General features: G+C 40.7%; 1 protein-coding gene across 3 annotated transcripts in view; it reads right to left on the bottom strand.

The window, feature by feature from the left end:
- npas1 (neuronal PAS domain protein 1) overlaps positions 1-19,816 on the bottom strand; it is a 157,069-nt gene that overhangs the window by 56,485 nt on the left and 80,768 nt on the right. For all 3 annotated transcript variants that reach the window (XM_062060117.1, XM_062060120.1, XM_062060119.1), the window contains exon 4: positions 581-648. In XM_062060117.1, the coding sequence (XP_061916101.1) occupies positions 581-648 (68 nt within the window). The remainder of the gene's footprint in view (positions 1-580; positions 649-19,816) is intronic.

The following is a 19,816-nucleotide window of genomic DNA, read 5'->3' as shown; positions in this document are numbered from 1 at the left end:
AGTGCAATTATCAGGCTATTACGGCCAGAGGACGGCTAGGGAGGAAAGACTCACGCTTCCCCCCCAAAACCCCCCCCCTTTTGGCGTGCCGTTAATTTGATTTCTATCAAACCCCTAAGTCTCTCATCCCTCTTTAAAATGCCAGAGGAGACTGTTCTGTACTTGTTCTTTATTTTTACACAACTTCTAAATTCATATGGTCCCCGCTACCTGCTCCCACTCCCCCATACCTTATTCCATTCCTCCCCTAATCCTTGTAGTTTCTCCCTTATCCCTCTCTCCTCCCCTTGCTCTTCCAACCAGCATCTTTCCCTCAGCCTTCCTCCTAATCTGCAGCTTCTTCTGAGTGTCTACACATCCTGCACTTCATCCCCACTGCGGCCCCTCTGCTCCGCTCTTTCTTCAGCCTGTGCAAAAAAGTACACAGGGCAGCTAAAGATGTTGTCCTACCATGACTTTGTACGGCCATTATTCCTCCAGGAAGCTTTCTGGAAATATGCTGTTAAGCTCTAGGCTTTATCCGTGCTGCAAAGCCAGGCTGCAAGGAAGTTTAAAAAGAAAAAGGGAAGATGGCTGTTACCTGTAGGAGGTGGGCCCCCAGGTGCTGTTCAAATATGTCCGTGGCCAGAGAACGAGAAGTCCGTCTCACTGCAAAAGAGACAGGAACACATCAGAAAGGCAAGAACATAAGAGCCATGCTAAACGATATTAATGTAAATATCCCTGCTCAGTATAGAGAGATCGAAGCCAATTTCACTCTCTTTATTAAATACGGGATTTTGAGCATTTTTTTTTTTTTGCTAGCCGGTACTCGGGGTAGGACGGCTATTCCTCTATGTAAAATGAGGATTTTCTTAGCAAAATTTGGCATTTCCAACATTTGTTTAACTATATTCTAACAGGGATGGGTACCTTTTACATTCAAACCGATTCGGTACCAATTGCCAGTACCTGAGAATCGATACCGGTACTCAATAGTACCAATTTTTGGTACTCTTGGGGATTTGAGGGTTCCTGGTTCGATCCCCGACTTCTACCACGTTTGTTGTGTCCTTGAGCAAGACACTTCATCCCTGCTACTGATGGGTCGTGGTTAGCGCCTTGCATGGCAGCTCCCGCCATCAGTGTGTGAATGTGGAAATAGCGTCAAAGCTTTTTGAGTGCCTTGAAGGTAGAAAAGCGCTGTACAAGTATAACCCATCCATACTTTTGTGTGTGTCCGTAAATATTAATAGTTTTTAATAATACAATATTTTTTTTATTGCAACATTTAATAATGAGCTTATAATCACAACTTTTTTTTTCTGTAATTACATCATTGCAGAGTCAATTTCTTTGTTGGCAATGAAATTTGCAACATTACCAAGAGATAGTTTGGCTGAGTCTGCTCTCAGTGTTGCTGGAGTGATGGCCAAGTGAGTTAAAGGCCTACTGAAATGACATTTTTTTTTATTTAAACGGGAATAGCAGATCCATTCTATGTGTCATACTTGATCATTTTGCGATATTGCCATATTTTTGCTGAAAGGATTTAGTAGAGAAAATCGACGATAAAGTTCGCAACTTTTGCTCGCTGATAAAAAAAAGCCTTGCCTGTACCGGAAGTAGCGTGACGTCACAAGCGGTAGTGCTGCTCACAATTCCCCGTTGTTTACAATGGAGCGAGAGAGATTCAGACCGAGAAAGTGACGATTACCCCATTAATTTGAGCGAGGATGAAAGATTCGTAGATGAGGAACGTTACAGTGAAGGACTTGAGAGGCAGTGATGAACGCATCTTTTTTCGCTCTGACCGTAACTTAGGTACAAGCTGGCTCATTGGATTCCACACTCTCTCCTTTTTCTATTGTGTATCACAGATTTGTATTTTAAACCATCTCAGATACTATATCCTCTTGAAAATGAGAGTCGAGAACGCGAAATGGACATTCACCATTCATCCTGACTGGATGGATAGACAGAAGATCAATAATACTATTAAACCATGAACATGTAAATACACGATTAATAATATTCCGCTTGGCGAAGCTAAAAAAACAGAAGCTAACCTAGCTGCGTAGCCAACGCAATAGCGTCAGTCTCAAATGCAGATAGAAACTAAATTTAAAAAAAACCCTGACTGGATGGATAGACAGAAGATCAATAATATTATTAAACCATGAACATGTAAATACACGATTAATAATATTCCGCTTGGCGAAGCTAAAAAAAACAGAAGCTAACCTAGATGCGTAGCCAACGCGATAGCATAGCAGTTTCAAATGCAGATAGAAACTAAATAAAAAAAAACCCTGACTGGATGGATAGACAGAAGATCAATAATACTATTAAACCATGAACATGTAAATACACGATTAATAATATTCCGCTTAGCGAAGCTAAAAAAACAGAAGCTAACCTAGCTGCGTAGCCAACGCGATAGCATAGCAGTCTCAAATGCAGATAGAAACTAAATAAAAAAAACCCTGACTGGATGGATAGACAGAAGATCAATAATACTATTAAACCATGAACATGTAAATACACGATTAATAATATTCCGCTTGGCGAAGCTAAAAAAACAGAAGCTAACCTAGCTGCGTAGCCAACGCGATAGCATAGCAGTCTCAAATGCAGATAGAAACTAAATAAAAAAAACCCTGACTGGATGGATAGACAGAAGATCAATAATACTATTAAACCATGAACATGTAAATACACGATTAATAATATTCCGCTTGGCGAAGCTAAAAAAACAGAAGCTAACCTAGCTGCGTAGCCAACGCGATAGCATAGCAGTCTCAAATGCAGATAGAAACTAAATAAAAAAAAACCTGACTGGATGGATAGACAGAAGATCAATAATACTATTAAACCATGAACATGTAAATACACGATTAATAATATTCCGCTTGGCGAAGCTAAAAAAACAGAAGCTAACCTAGCTGCGTAGCTAACTTAGATGCGGCGGCGGGCGTTGTACGCTTTTGACGACACCCCGGCCGCCATCAGAGTCGGCAAGAAACATATATTTCCCCAAAGTTACGTACGTCACATGCACATATCGACACGCACGTACGGGCAAGCGATCAAATGTTTGGAATCCAAAGCTAGACTCACCGTAGTGCGTCTGTTATCCTGCTCAAAACACAACACAACCTCCTGGTGTTGGTGTTGCTGTAGTCCGCCGCTCCATCGATCGCACCTACAACTTTCTTATTTGCAGTCTCCATTGTCCATTAAACAAATTGCTCAATCGCTTTATTAACAAGCGGTAACTGGTTGTAGTTCAAAAAGTAACGCACACACATACACGAGCTGCTGTTAGCCAAAAGTCACGCTCACACACATTTAAGTTCTCCGCCAACTCACTCGCGCATGCGCGTTCCCCAAACCCTTAAAGACACAGTACACTAATGCAAATATCACAGATATTACAGTATTGTACTTAGCCGCTAAGACACCGATCGATCCCACCTACAACGTTCTTCTTTGCAGTCTCCATTGTTCATTAAACAAATTGCAAAAGATTCACCAACACAGATGTCCAGAATACTGTGGAATTTTGTCGAAGAAAACAAGAGGCTTTTCTATCGGGTCCGATGGGGTCCAACCACTTCCGTTGCTTTTGTGACGTCACGCGCATAAATCATATCCAAAGGAGTTTTTCAACCGGAAGTGTGGCGGGAATTTTAAAATTGCACTTTATAAGTTAACCCGGCCGTATTGGCATGTGGTACTTATGTTAAGATTTCATCATTGATATATAAACTATCAGACTGCGTGGTTGGTAGTAGTGGCTTTCAGTAGGCCTTTAAGGATGTATGAAAATTTGATGTCATGATTATCGTGACCAAAAATTATTACTGTTATTATAATTGCAATATTGTAGCGCTGGACAATAATATTTACGCTTATTTTGTTTGATATTGTAATCACTATTGGACAAGCGGTAGAAAATGGATGGATGGATGGATTAATGACACAATTATTCATTAATTTGAAAACAAGGCTACCTTTTCTACCACCAAAAATTGGATATAAATTAGTAACTAATAAACCACAACAACTAAAATAATAATAGCAATAACAATAAAGTTAATTGACAATAGCAATTAAATGAAAAACAATAAAAATTAAGTTTTTCTGTTTGAATGGTTTTTAAATTCAGTTTTTTACCTTTTACACTTATTTTGCCATCGAAGAGTGTGTGATTTTTGTGTCATAATAATTGTGTAAATGTATGGGTAAGTGCTTTGAGTACATTACTTTTTTGAAACCTTTATTTTGTTAGCATGGATAGACCGGATGTGGCGCACCTAATTATCATTGTGAAGGGGAAAGTGTGCTGTTGTTCTCAGCTTGACGAGTAAAGAGGCGACTCACTTGAGGCTGTTAAAAAAAAGAGAGCTCCTGTCAAGTTGTTATTGCTGTTTGCACATTGATCTTACATTGATGATGATGTTCACAACAACACTAGCAGATGAGATGTGTTGTGGATTTATGGATTGTTCTTGCTAGCTTTAGCTTCCTAGTTTAGTCGCTGTTTCAAGTGGCCGTCTCCACATTGCTTAGTTTAGGACGGGGTGGGTGAGTGTGTCGGGTATGAAAGTGCCATACAAACTATTTTCCCAAACTAATGTTCTTTCTCCTCACAATGACAACATTTCACTTACATTTATGTCAATTTCCCTGATATTCTGCATTTAACAGTGGATTCCAATTTATTGTCCAATTACGTGACTCCATCCGCAGTTACGTGAATGCGGAAATCATATGCCTTACTTTGTTTTGTTGAGTTTAGTGATTATTAATTAGGCATACTAGCAGTGTCGAATAAAAAGTAGCAACAATGGTGACACCTCAAACATCTGGGAAACATGCTCTTTTTTTTTCATCAATTCGCTCCTAATCTCTTTCACCGTCACTAGCTCCAGAATTTGCATGGACGTTGCGCGGCCCATTAATAGTTTTATTTTCAAGTATTATATTTTCATAGTCATGAGCCATAAGCGAAATTGAAATCAAAATCAAATTTGATTAATTATCCAGCCCTAAAATGTGTTCAAAATGTACTTATTCAGAACTTGTTCGGTTTTTAAAATAACTAAAATTGGCACACTGTTAGAAATCCACTATTTTGCATGTTTTCTGTTTCTTATACTTCACCGATGGTGTTTTAGTCTTAGTATTTTATGGTAAATGGTAAATGGGTTATACTTGTATAGTGCTTTTCTACCTTCAAGGTACTCAAAGCGCTTTGCCTCCATTTCCACATTCACCCATTCACACACACATTCACACACTGATGGCGGGAGCTGCCATGCAAGGCCCTAACCACAACCCATCAGGAGCAAGGGTGAAGTGTCTTGCTCAAGGACACAACGGACGTGACGAGGTTGGTAGAAGGTGGGGATCGAACCAGGAACCCTCAGGTTGCTGGCACGGCCACTCTTCCAACTATTTTAAATGATCTGTTTTAATGGTTAATGTTTTGTTTTAAATATTATTTATATGAAAAGTGCATAGCAAATACAATCTATTATTTATTATTTCTGGCGGGCGTTCTACTCAAAGGTTGTCCCACTCTTTTCAGCAGTCCTTAAACGCACCGTAAAACCACCTCCGTCTTGTATTTGTCTGATCGATCACTCTGCTCTAAGAGAGCACAGTCTGTTGGTTCAATGTGCACAATTGAAAAGCTTAGTTAGTCACACAGCAATGTGTTTATACTGGGGCTGTAAAATTATTTATTTAAAAAAAAAATCTGATTTATCACATTCTGCAGTTTGGATTAATCATCATGAATCACAGGTGAGAACTCGCTTGCTAATTTTCTTTTTATTTCAAAAAATGTTTTTAAAGTCCCCATTATTTGTACACAAGTGCAATTTTCTTGTCAAAAGGTCATTCAAGAACGTTTCTAAACGTTTTACTTGAAGAATGCATGCCATTTATTTGCACGAACCACCTGGTCACAGTTTTCCCTTAAGTTCTTCCAGGCTGTATTTTGAAGTGACATTTGCCCGCGAGTCTTCTCACTCATTTTTGTATTGACGTATGCATTGATTTAATCAATGGCCGTATAAAGGTTAAGGTAAATGAGCTTGTACGGTCAAAGTAAATTGCACGATTAACCCAGGTACCATAAAATGGCACCGTTGGATTTTAAGTGAACCGGTGGGTACCAAACCCGGTAGAACTGGTGGGATTTGATCAGTGCCAAAAAAAGTACCGGGTTTGGTACCCATCCCTAATTGTCATATTGCTGGGAATGAACAATTTGTAACTTCGGAAACGTTTAGGAGGGCCTGAAAACGGTGTTGTCTTAGCCAACGGCGTTTTGTAGACTTAAAATGCAAACTTAAAGAGGCCTCAAAGTGGAAGTTGAGAAGATTATTGTTGCGCTGCCACTAAAAACTGAAAACACTTCACATTCAAGTATGTCACATTGGTTGAATATAAGGATCTTGATAAAGCTTCTCTAAAGAGGTGTATATTAAAGGTCTGATTTACTGAGATCTACATACCACTCAATAAACAGTGTGTGCAAAAACTAAAATAGTGTGTGCTATTAGTGGGCGTGTCGCATGTAATCTACGAACACAGCGTGGGCAATTAAAAAGTGGTGCAAACCGCCTTATTTCAATGAGGATTTTGCGTGTGTATAGGGCTTTTACCACAGAGACACTTGATCATTTTCTGCATATTCATGTTAACATGCTCCTACCTATGCGCCATGTCTTGAACCAGCAGCACACATCTATAATCTGTAACACCGTTGACCCTTAATTCTGTCTCCAAGTCTGTGGATCGCATCACCAGCTCATTTGTGTGTCTGAAATTACTCAAACGCAAGAAAATGCATAATGAAAGACGTGTTTTCATGTAGGAATGTTGTCTGTCTATCTGTGTTGGCCCTGCGATGAGGTGGCGACTTGTCCAGGGTGTACCCCGCCTTCCGCCCATGTGCAGCTGGGATAGGCTCCAGCACCCCGCTGCCCCATAAGGAAGGGACAAGCGGTAGAAAATGGATGGAGGTATATTATAGTAATATATTTCCTTAATTTAAAAAAACTAACACATTTACAAAAAACGCCAACAGACACCAAAACGCATCAATTGAATTCATTTTAATCGGCCTCTTAAGTCATACAGCAATTAATTGCTCAATAGACGATATGTACAATATTTTTTATTTCTGACAGACCATGCAAATACGTTGACACATACACCCGTGGGGCGGAAAATTATTGTCTGTTCATCGACTGTCTGTTCAGCTCGAAGCACTGATTGCGCAGCCGTGTGTGGAACTGTCAGTTAGCATGTCCTTTTCGAGACATGCTAAATAAAACGTAAAATAGTGCTCGTAAAATGGTGATGAGTGTTGATTAATCACATTGCGTGTGCTAAATAATTACGTTTGCATTTTCTCCTCTCAGTATTGTGGGCATTTTGATGATCAGCATATATTCTGCATATTAATGAAAACGCAAAATTGTTTGCACGCCTTATTCTGTTCACATAACTGATGCAATCCACTTAGCACACGTTTAGTAGATCAGATCATGCGAGTTCTATTGTGTTTGCACGTGTTTTAGTACACGCAAACCTTTTATTAAGTGTATAGAGGTACAATGTTCACATAACTCCAATTCTAAGCCCAAAATATCCATCCATTTTCTACTGCTTATCCGGTTCAAGCTTGTGGGAAGCTGGAGCCTATCCTAGCTGACTTCAACCATAAGGCGGACTATAACAATCACAGAGCATATATAGCCATACAGCACAGGTGTCAAACTCAAGTCTATAAAATCCGCTACACCTCCCTGATACCGAAGTACATGTCAAACTACTTCCTTAACGTAAATGACCGCCATAACCACAACACCAGAGGGAGCTCCACTAACCACGTTAAACCCAGATTCCGAACTAACAAAGGTCTTAACTTATTCTCTTTCTATGCCACATCAATGTGGAATGCGCTCCCAACAGGTATAAAAGAAAGGGCATCTCTATCCTCCTTCAAAACCGCAATAAAAGTTCACCTCCAGGTAGCTACAACCCTAAACTAACACCCTCCCCGGATTGTTAATAATCAAATGTAAACAATCAAATGCAGATACTTTTTCTTATGCCTTCTGATCTCTCTCTCTCTCTCTCTCTCTCTCTCTCTCTATGCCCACTACTTGCTGTCCATATCCTACCAAGTCAGACCTACACTGTTCCAATATCCATTTCTCTGTTCTCAATTGTTGATGACTGATGATAACAACCAAACCTAACCCACCCCCGCCCCCTCCACACCCCGGATTGTAAATAATGTAAATAATTCAATGTGATTATCTTGTGTGATGACTGTATTATGATGATAGTATATATTGATAGTATATATCTGTATCATGAATCAATTTAAGTGGACCCCGACTTAAACAAATTGAAAAACTTATTCGGGTGTTACCATTTAGTGGTCAATTGTACGGAATATGTACTTCACTGTGCAACCTACTAATAAAAGTCTCAATCAATCAATCAATGAGATCTGGCCCGCGACATCATTTTATCTGGCCCGCACCTGGAAATGAAATGTCAATAAAGTACTTAATAGTTTCTCACTAAATGTAAGGGACTTTTTTTCTATTTGACAGAAAAAATATATGTACTGCTTGAAATTGCGTCTCTTTTAAACTTTAATAGTATCCGTTATTGCAACAAATGTTACAGTATATTACCATACTTTCCAAGCATGTTTTTCTCTAAATAAAAATACTTAACTTTACAGCAAACTACCCATCAATTAAATAAAAATGATAATCAATTTTACGTTGTTCTTCACAGCATTTTACTATAAATAAAAAAAAACTGTTTTTTGCGTTAAAATTCTGTTGCTTGAGCTGCCAGTTTTTGAATGTAAAATCCATGGTTGCTGTTTTTAACGGTGTATTACTGTAAATGGAAAGACGGCAAATTTCTTTTTACGGTAGAAAAACTGGCAGCTAAGTTGTCAGGATCAAAAAATAACTTGTACTGTTTTTCCATTAAGAATATTATTTTGTAAAAACCAATGTAAATTTAACACAAAAATTCTGGCAACTAAGCTGCCAGCTTTTTCCGCAAAACCCCCCCATAAAACAGTGGTACTGTTTTTCCATTTACCGTAAAATGTTGTAAAAAACCCCAAAAAAAACGCTATTTCACAGTAAAATTTTGTAAATGTAAAGTTTCTACTGTAAAATCGACAGTCTATTTAAAACAATTTATATAATTATTAATGAAATCCAGAGGCAAATTCATACATTATTCACGGTTACAAGCGGCCCTCTGACGGCAGCCATAACTCCCATGTGGTCCTCAATGAAAACAAGTTTGACATCCATTTGCCATACAGTATACAAAGTCATTGACAACAAACTGAAGCCCAAAACAGTATTAATAATACACTCTTAAATACGAGCAGGAGGAAAAACTGTTGGTGAGCATGCAAGTGTTATTTTCCGAGAATGCAAATTACTCGTTTCAGCCTATTGTAAATATGCTTATTTTTTCGACTGATTTCCTGACAATGGTACTAATTTCTCCCACTCACATTTCGCCAGGAAAACACTACAATTTTGCCAACGTTGTAATCTTTGCTAATGAGGTAGAAAATAATGTGCATGGGAAGGCCAATGAACCAAGTTTTCTTTACAAATGTAATTTAATGTCAGTAAGTCGGAACCAACCCCATGTCCTATGTATGAAAGTCACTAGATTATCAGTATAATAAGAAGTAGAAAAGCATCAAGGGTTGGAATTGGGGGTTAAATCACCAAAATGATTCCCGGGCGCAGCCACCGCTGCTGCTCACTGCTCCCCTCACCTCCCAGGTGGTGAACAAGGGGATGGGTCAAATGCAGAGGACACATTTCACCACACCTAGTGTGTGTGTGACTATCATTGGTACTTTAACTAACAGTTAGCTTGTGTCACATACCAAGTTATATGACTCTAAGGTGTATAGCTGGGGAAGTAGAGTAAAAAGTGTAAAATTAGCCAAAAAAGTTGGCACTTAAATATTAGCATGCTAAAGTTAACACGCGAACAGTTAAGAAGTGTCACATACCAGGTTATATGACTGTAGGGTAAACGGCTGCAAAATAAGCTCAAAAAGCTAGCACGTTTGTTAGCATGCTAGCATGATAATGTAAACATGCATACAGTTAGCATAATTCAAATACCGAGTTATATGAGTGTAAGGTGTATGGCTGAGGAAATAGACAAAGAAGTGTAAAATTAGGGAAACATTATCAGTACAATAAGAACAGTATTATTTTGGTAGGAAACAATGTCCAGCTCATGTTAATATGATTATAAATGGTTGAATAAATTAAGCATAAATTGAACTATCGTCAACATTAAGTCTATGGCACTAATTAATTGAAGAAATGTAGATTTGTTTAAGTACAGCTGCTTTCATATTCCCTGGTTTTGGACAATTTCCATTTTCCTTGGCTTATATACACTGTCTCGTTTTTTGTAGGATCAAACAGAGGTTGGTGACATCACTCAGCAGTTTTTATTGGGAACGGCTGCAAAATAACTCACCATAGGTCCAAATATAGTTTTGACATAGGGTAATAGTCCAATCAAAGTCAACAAGAGTTTTTTTCAGATTGCCTTGAAGATTACTTTCACCTTGTATTCCCAGGGAGGAGCGGCCACCAGGCAGTTCGGGAAAAACCCGCAGGACTGCACCCAAGAACTAAAGGCTGCGGAGTCGCGACAGTGTGACGTATTGTGCTGTAAGGCTGTCTCGCACATGCCTGTGATTGCATCGGTTGGTGTAAACAACATTGTGTGCGCACACAGCCGTAGTCCATGCATTCTTGGATATGACAAGAGTGCCATTACTTCAATAAAGAAAGTGAGAAACACTACTGAATCCAAGAAAGAAGTCATAGCAAAGTACACTACTGCCTCTCATCAAACTCAAGAGTTTGCATTAATGTGAACCTATTATCAATGTTGTCTTTTCTGACTTATAAATGTTGTTACCATTTTGGATACCGTATTTTCTGGACCACAGGATGCACCAGATTGTAAGGCCCACTGCAGATGAATGGTCTATTTTTTGATCTTTTTTCATATATAAGGCGATTATAGGGCGCATTAAAGGAGTCATATTATTTTTATTTTTTTCTAAACGTAAAACACTTCCTTGTGGTCTACATAACATGTAATGGTGGTTCTTTGATCAAAATGTTGCATAGATTATGTTTTACAGATCATCTTAAAGCCGCTTTCTGACAGTTGCTTTCGGATGCGCCGTTTTGTGGGCGGTCTTATTTACGTGGCTCACCTTCGACAGCGTCTTCTCCCCGTCATCTTTGTTGTAGCGGTGTAGCGTGCAAGGGCGGGAGTGGAAGAAGTGTCAAAAGGTGGAGCTAACTGTTTTAATGACATTCAGACTTTACTTCAATCAATAACGGAGCAGCATCTCCTCATCCGGAAACAACAACACAGGAAATGTGTCCCGTGAAAAACTGTCCGACCGGAACTCTCTAATAACTAAAGTTCCTTGGGTGAATAATGTAAACTCACTACACCGGTATGTTTTAGCGCTTTCATGGCGAGTTGACTGACAGATATAAGTAAGAACTTTACACTACTTTATATTACAAATGGCAATAGCGGAGGATGAATGAACAAAAAGATAGAGAAAAAGAAGATGCTTATCGACTTCGGCGTCGGCAAGCGCAATTTTTCAGGATTTACGCAGATCCCAAATACAGATCAGCAGGTAGCAGAAGGTAAGAAATGTTGCTTTTGCATAATATTGTGAAACACAATGCCAGATAAAATGTCTTACCTTATACACACACCATAAAAATACTTGTATGTTTAATGCGCCGACAATCCATCAAGCAGTGCGGCTTCATAGCTTACCAAAGTAGTACTAAAACATTTTGATAGAATTTTGAGCGCCGTGTGTAATTGTTCTATATTTTCAATGGAACATTTAAAATGTTGGTGTGCAGCCTACACTTATCTCTTATGTTTGACTGCCATCTACTCTTAGGTTTGACTGCCATCTACTAGTCACACTTATCATTACACCATGTACCAAATAAAATAGCTTTGAGGTGGGTGAGCTCAACCAAACTTATTCCTTACATTAGGTGCACCAGGTTATAAAGCGCACTGTCGGGTTTTGACAAAAAAAAAAGATTTTAAGTGCGCCTTATAGTCCGGAAAATACGGTACTTGTGTTAAACATTCTGTATGTTTACATGCCCTAAATTAGTCTGATTCCTGAAATAATTTGGCTCGAAATATCATAAAACACATAGAATATATCGAAACACATGGAAACACCCTAATCTGATTGTGTTTGGCTTTTTAAAAATCGTATTAACACACCTAGATTTTGCGATTGGAAACCAGTTTTCTCTGGTTGTCGTCCCCGTGGAGGACCAACACGCTGCTCTTTACTACTTTATTCATTAGGCGAAGAAAAAGAAGCGAATGTTTACGCCAACAAGCATATACATTCAAAATAAAGAAGCTAAAATAAGTCAATATTTTTAAAGTATATGATCAAATAAAAATCTACCTGTTTAATAAGTGTCATGATGTTCTCAGAGGGGACACTTCAAATATGTGACATGACGCCAGCTTGGGCTGGGCGATATGAACGAAAAAGTATATATCGATATATTTTTAATTAAACTCGATATTCAATATATATCTCGATATATTTTCTGGTGAAAGTATACACATAAAGATATTCATTTTTGAGCGAGATTCAGTGAAATTGAAGTGAATGACAACTGTACTGTAAACAGTCAGTGGCACTTTTATTAACCCAGTTAGTCAAGATGGGTATTAACAGCACAGAAAAGAAACTTCGATCCTGCGCTAGGGATCTTTCTGTGTGGAGTTTGCATGTTCTCTCCGTGACTGTGTGGGTTCCCTCCGGGTACTCCGGCTTCCTCCCACCTCCAAAGACATGCACCTGGGGATAGGTTGATTGGCAACACTAAATTGGCCCCAGTGTGTGAATGTGAGTGTGAATGTTGTCTGTCTATCTGTGTTGGCCCTGTGATGAGGTGGCGACTTGTCTAGGGTGTACCCCGCCTTCCGCCCGAATGCAACTCCAGAACAGTTTTGATTTGGGCTTACATAGTAAACAACTCCAATGAATGTTTTATCCAGACGCATACATTTGTCCAAATGTGGCCAAGTAGACGCATTGTGGGTTTCCTGGAGGTCGTCTACATCGCTGAAAGAAAAATCTAATGAAGAAAATCCCTCTGACATCTTAACATTATTTTTTTAAATATATAAATCACCCGCTTTAATATTCCCTCTTCTCTTTTCCGACTCTCTCGCCGCATTTAGGATGTCTGTTGCGATTTCCCTTCCTGTTTCCATGACACTTACCTATCTTGCCTCTGATTGGCCTGTCCCTAATGTTTTGCCCCAATCTCAACCACTAGTGACTCACCATAGTAAACAACCAACCAATCAACTCTCAAAAAGCAATGCAATAAATTTCAACTCTCAAAAAGCAATGCAATAAATTAAGAAATAAGTCAACCAACCTGACTAAATCCTTAAAAAAAATTACATTAACGACAAAATAGAGGAAAACACAAATAAGCCACGTGAGCTCTGGAAAATTCTCAACAACCAGCTTCCTGGTTGCAGCCAGAAACTTAAAACAAGACTCACCAACATCAGCATCAAGGAGGGTGACTCCCTCATTACAGACAAAATGGAGGTAGCTAGCAGACTTAACATCTTTTTCACCAGCATAGCCGCAACTCTTGTCAACAAGCTGTCCCACCACTCTGGTCGCTTTGGTGTAGAACACATTAAAGCCTTCTACAGAAAGCTAGGAGTAGCCAACGATGATTTCAAATTAGAAATGGTCACAGCTGATGAGGTGTTTAAAAAATTGAGCGCGCTCCACCCTAACAAGGCCACCGGCCTTGATAATATTCCCTCCAGATTCCTCAGGGACTCTGCCTCCATCATTGCCCCGATCATCACGCACATAATAAACCTATCAATTACACAAGGCCAAGTACCAAAAGATTTTAAGATAGCAAGAGTAACTCCCCTCTTTAAAAAAGGAAGCAAATTGGAACCTGGCAACTACCGACCTGTTTCTATTCTCAGTTCCGTTTCGAAAGTAATGGAGAAAATAGTTTATGAACAGGTCGATAGTTACCTTGCCACTAATAAACTCATGTACAAATTCCAATCCGGCTTCAGAACTAACCACTCCACTGACACATGCCTTCTCTATCTGACCGACCACATCAAACATGAGGTGGACGCGGGCAAATACTGCGGCATGGTCATGCTGGACCTTCAGAAGGCCTTTGACACCGTTAACCACGCTATACTGTTGGATAAGCTCAGAGCAATCGGATTTAACAAAACCTCATGGAGTTGGATGCAATCTTACTTGGAGGGGAGGAAACAGGTGGTAGAGGTGAACGGCACCGTGTCCCCCCCCCCCTCTCGGTGAGCTGTGGAGTCCCCCAAAGCAGTATATTGGGACCTTTACTGTTCCTAATATACATAAACGACATGTCATCGGCATGCGACTGTGAATTGTTTTTGTTTGCGGATGACTCTGCCTTGCTGGTATCCGGCAAGGACAAGTCACAGGTGGAGAAAATCCTCAGTGCTGAGCTCTGTAGAATTTGCACCTGGCTCGCTGACAACAAGCTATCCATACACTTGGGTAAAACAGAATCTATCCTGTTTGGGTCCCACATCAAACTTAAGAAAGTCAATGACTTCACCATAAAAGTAGGTGACATTGTGTGGAACAATTTCCCTTGTGGATCATTGAAGTTTGTCTAAGTCTAAGTCTAAGAAAGACATCACAGCAAACGTCAATTACACACACGCACAAACACAAACAGGCACAATAACAAAAAAATACATCATAAAATTGGTTTGATAGCAAAAATATTACAAATGAATCAAGTCTATTAGATTGCTAAAAATGCCGGGTCGTTCTCCCAGGAATGCAGACGGACTACTCCGGATATGGCGTGCAGGTAAAAACATGATTTATTCCTAATGAAATCAAAGGAGTACAAAACAGAAAGTGAGCCGACAGAACAACGTGCCTGATCGCACTCGAAGCTAAACTAAAACTTAGCATAAACTATAGACGAAAAAAAACTTACTAACTGTAGCATGAACAAACAAAACTTACTTTGCAAGGCATGGAACGAGCAGTACGAACAGAGGTATTGCATGAAACAATGACGCCAGGCCGACTGACCGGCAATGGCAGGCTTAAATAATGCCTCTGATTAGTGCTCGGGTAGCAGGTGAGCGGCCGAACACTAATCAGAGACAGGTGAACATAATTAGCAACGTCACAGGTTGTGGAGCGCCTCACAGCTGCACATTGTTTACAATCATGGCCACCAGCAGCGAGAGCGATTCGGACCGAGAAAGCGACGATTTCCCCATTAATTTGAGCAAGGATGAAAGATTTGTGGATGAGGAAAGTGAGAGTGAAGGACAAGAGGACAGTGGAAGCGATTCAGATAGGGAAGATGCTGTGAGAGGCGGGTGGGACCTGATATTCAGCTGGGAATGACTAAAACAGTAAATAAACACAAGACATATATATATACTCTATTAGCCACAACACAACCAGGCTTATATTTAATATGCCACAAATTAATCCCACATAAACACCTCCCCCCTCCCGTCCATATAACCCAACAATACAAATCAAACACCCGCACAACACACTCAATCCCACAGCCCAAAGTACCGTTCACCTCCCCAAAGTTCATACAGCACATATATTTCCCCAAAGTCCCCAAAGTTACGTATGTGACATGCACATAGCGGCACGCACGTACGGGCAAGTGATCAAATGTTTGGAAGCCGCAGCTGCGTACGTACTCACGGTACCGCGTCTGCGTATCCAACTCAAAGTCCTCCGGGTAAGAGTCTCTGCTGTCCCAGTTCTCCACAGGCCAATGGTAAAGCTTGACTGTCATCTTTTGGGAATGTAAACAATGAAACACCGGCTGTGTTTGTGTTGCTGCAGCCGGCCGAAATACACCACTTCCCACCTACAGCTTTCTTCTTTGCTGTCTCCATTGTTCATTGAACAAATTGCAAAAGATTCACCAACACAGATGTCCAGAATACTGTGGAATTTTGCGATGAAAACAGACGACTTAATAGCTGGCCACAATGCTGTCCCAAAATGTCCTCTACAATCTGTGACGTCACGCGCAGGCGTCATCATACCGAGACGTTTTCAGCAGGATATTTCGCGCGAAATTTAAAATTGCACTTTAGTAATATAACCCGGCCGTATTGGCATGTGTTGCAATGTTAAGATTTCATCATTTTTGATATATAAACTATCAGACTGCGTGGTCGGTAGTAGTGGGTTTCAGTAGGCCTTTAAATAGACTTTGCTCACCGAAACCGGATGTTCTGTTGACGTATCCACTTCTGCTGGTTACTGCGTCTTTTCCCACGCACATGAGTGGCGGAGCTCGGTCAAAGCTGACGAAAAAGTCACATTCAGGTCGCATTCAGGTCACATTGCGTTTAGACTGAAGTCACATTTGAGAAGATCAGATTGGATTTGGAGCACCTCCTGATGTGTCCTGAATCTGATGCGAAAAGATCAGATTTGAAGCACTTTGGAGCGTTTGGACTGGCAAAAAAAAATCTGATCTTTGTCAATTGAGTGCAAAAAAATCTGATTTTGTGTGACGTTTCAGCACATTTTTTCATTGTTAATTACATTACCATCAATTTTTTTAAAAAATAGAACAGAATATTTATTTTTAACTGAATAATAATTTTCTAGGTGGAAAGTGATCATGTAGACTCACTAGAGGCAAGACATTTCTGTCTTGCCTCTAGTGAGGGCGGTCGCATTTTTCTCCGCTCCCTCCTTCCTTGCTTGCTCTCTTTGTTTTTTGTCTTGTCTGAACTATTTTGAAGCCTCTTTTCTTGAGCTGTCCTCAAATCTAAACATCAAAATGAATTTGATCAACTGGACTCTCGACGCAATTGACACAGTCTTTTCGACAAGGAAAAGAGGCTCGGGGGAGCCTGGCTGCCCTGATGGAACCATTGCTGCGGGGTACGTGAGAGATTCCTGGAATACTTGGAGAATCATGTGCCTCTCAGTCCTTTCCATCGAGGACGTGGAAGACATCTACCTATTTGGAGCTGTGATCGCAGGGCATTTGCTGATTGGGCTGGGCATTGCTCTGGTGTATCGTCAAATTCGGAAGACGATGGCAGCCACTCAAGGGGCCAACAGGCTGTTCAACGCAATGGAAGGATTGGGTCGTGCTGTGGGATCACAGACTGGAGCGATTGCTGATTTGAATCGCAAGGTAGATTCCATCTTGATGATGTTACAGAAAGAATAAATTGGAATTGTCAGAGCCAGCATATAGAGCAGGAATGTCATTGTTTTGACTGCTCGAAGAAAAAACAACATCTTAATCTACGATTTGACTCCCTCGAATGGCCTTGAGGAACAGGCTGTTTGAAAACACTCCCCTGAGGACTCCTCAAAGATGGACGCTTTTGACCTTTCCCTTTTTTTCAAAAGCACCTGGGTCGGACTCTTGAACTCTTGAACTCTTGGGGCCGGCCTCGGCCCATAAAGACAATCCAACATCTCACCCAAGTTAATTGGGCATACATGCACGCACATACCCCTCCCCAAATCAACGCCTTCACCACTGCTTTATTCCTCCGGGGTTGTGGGGGCTGAGCAGCGCTCAACAGCAGCTGCTGGCCTCCAAGGTCCTGTTGGATGACTCTGTTGCGAGTTGTTGTGATTAAATGTACCTTGTTTATGTGTGCCATGCTATGTGAGGTTTTTTTCCTCGGACTCAGTCTGGACCATTCCTGAGGGTCCAGCCTCAGACTGATATTTTTTTTTTACTTCCCCCCTTCCCCAATGTCACCTTTTTCCCACCTTTTTAAGGAGCGCCTAAGTGAGGCTGATCCGTTGGCGGTCCCGTCTTGTCTCCCTGTAACGTATGTCTGCTCTTAGCGGGATTGTGCCGAAAATGTAATTTCAGTTCTTATGTGTCTTGTACATGTAAGAATGGACAATAAAGCTGATTGATTGATTGATTGATGTTGTGTGAGGTGCACCAATCAAAAACAGCAGAGCCCATTGATCGTTTGGTATTATGTTTTAGGCTATGTCTACACTAAGCCGGATAACCTCTTAAACCAATAATAATTTGGCCTAAGCCCTGTTTCAGCCACACTAAATCATCGTTTAAGGTTGCCTTCCTTGGATAATTTTTTTACACGGGTAAGTGTATTTCTTGAATCTCCGGCTTTTAGCTTTGAATGGACTCATCGATCGTTTACAAACTGAGTTCGGAGAGGAAGTGATGCCAGAAAGACCGCGCCCCACACAGGAAGTGACGTCAGAAAGAACGCGCCACAGCCAGTTTCATAACAACCTGTTTCCACTCAGAGGTAAACAATAGAAATATGGAGGCGAGTCATCCAGACATGCCGGTGTTTTTCCTTCCTCTACATGTACAGACAGCTTGTGGAAATCACACATGAATACCTCAAGAGAAAGCAACTGCAGCTATTTCCGATACAAAACTTCTCAGACGGCAAGAGAACTTTCAAATGTGATTCTACTTACCGAAAAACTTCGTCCATTTGTCGAAGGAGAGACAACGAGCGTGTGCTTTATATTACCTGGCCGACGTGGGAAAACTGCGGAAAACAGCGAATGCATTTGGACTGGCAAAGCAGACTGAATCAGTTATTGTCCGCCATGTATGTCGCGGACTCAACGTCTAGGTCCAGAGTATATAAAGTCACCAAAAATGAATGGACAATGAAGGTGAAGGCAAAAGAGTGAGGAAAGTCCTGACCAGTTATCTAGATCCCTAGATTGACTGACGTAAAATGTTTATCACATTGTTTACTTTCACATGTCCAATAAAGATTTGATTAATATATGATGTCTCAGGTGTGATTCACTACAATGGGCCCCACAGCACACTGGATTCCAGTTAATTGAAATACCATAACACTGGACATTGTCAGATAAGTTAAATTTAATTCAACAACTTGCACACAAAGCAACACTGGAGGTGACGCATGCGCATTTTCCGCGCATGCGTACTAGGTCGCGTTGCGCCGGCGGACGGAGGGGTGGAGGGGATCTTAAATGACCATTGTGTGTGTGTGGACAAGGATAAGGTTAGGTGGGATTTACCCTGGATAACCTTAGTGTAGCGGGGGCCTTAATGTGTCCTGAGGTCTCTGTGCATCTCACTGAAAACCCATGTACACGTATAAATGTGTAAAAATAAAGTTAATAATACAACAGCAATATAAAAGAATCAAAAAGAGAATTAAAATAAAGCATGGTGTGTAAGAAGTGTAACGTGTTGCACACAATCCTCCAAACACACACACACTTACTGTGTCTGCATGGCCACTCTTAATGCATCCCAAATACAAGCTATCAGAGCTGCTCCTGTGCCAAAGTGGTGCTGTTTACCGAGGCAATTACAATACAAATAGAGTTGGAGGTGGTTAGGCAGGCGGGTGCGGGGGATTTATACGATGAAGGAGGGAAGGGGGCAGGCAGGTTAGAAGATAGGTATGGGCAAAAAAGCAGCAAGGCTAAGGCGTGGGGGAAAATGAGAAAACACTAAGCTCGGCGAGAGTGATCACTTTCTTCCAAAAGACCGCTGGCAGGAGGGGGCCTCTGTGACGTGCAAGATTAATTCACCAATCAGTCGTATTTACTGTTTTATGTTGGGATGGGGGGGAAAGAGGGTGG

Source organism: Entelurus aequoreus, linkage group LG10 (genome assembly GCF_033978785.1).
Source record: "Entelurus aequoreus isolate RoL-2023_Sb linkage group LG10, RoL_Eaeq_v1.1, whole genome shotgun sequence".
NCBI lineage: Eukaryota > Metazoa > Chordata > Actinopteri > Syngnathiformes > Syngnathidae > Entelurus > Entelurus aequoreus.
This window is presented reverse-complemented; position numbering and strand designations above follow the sequence as displayed.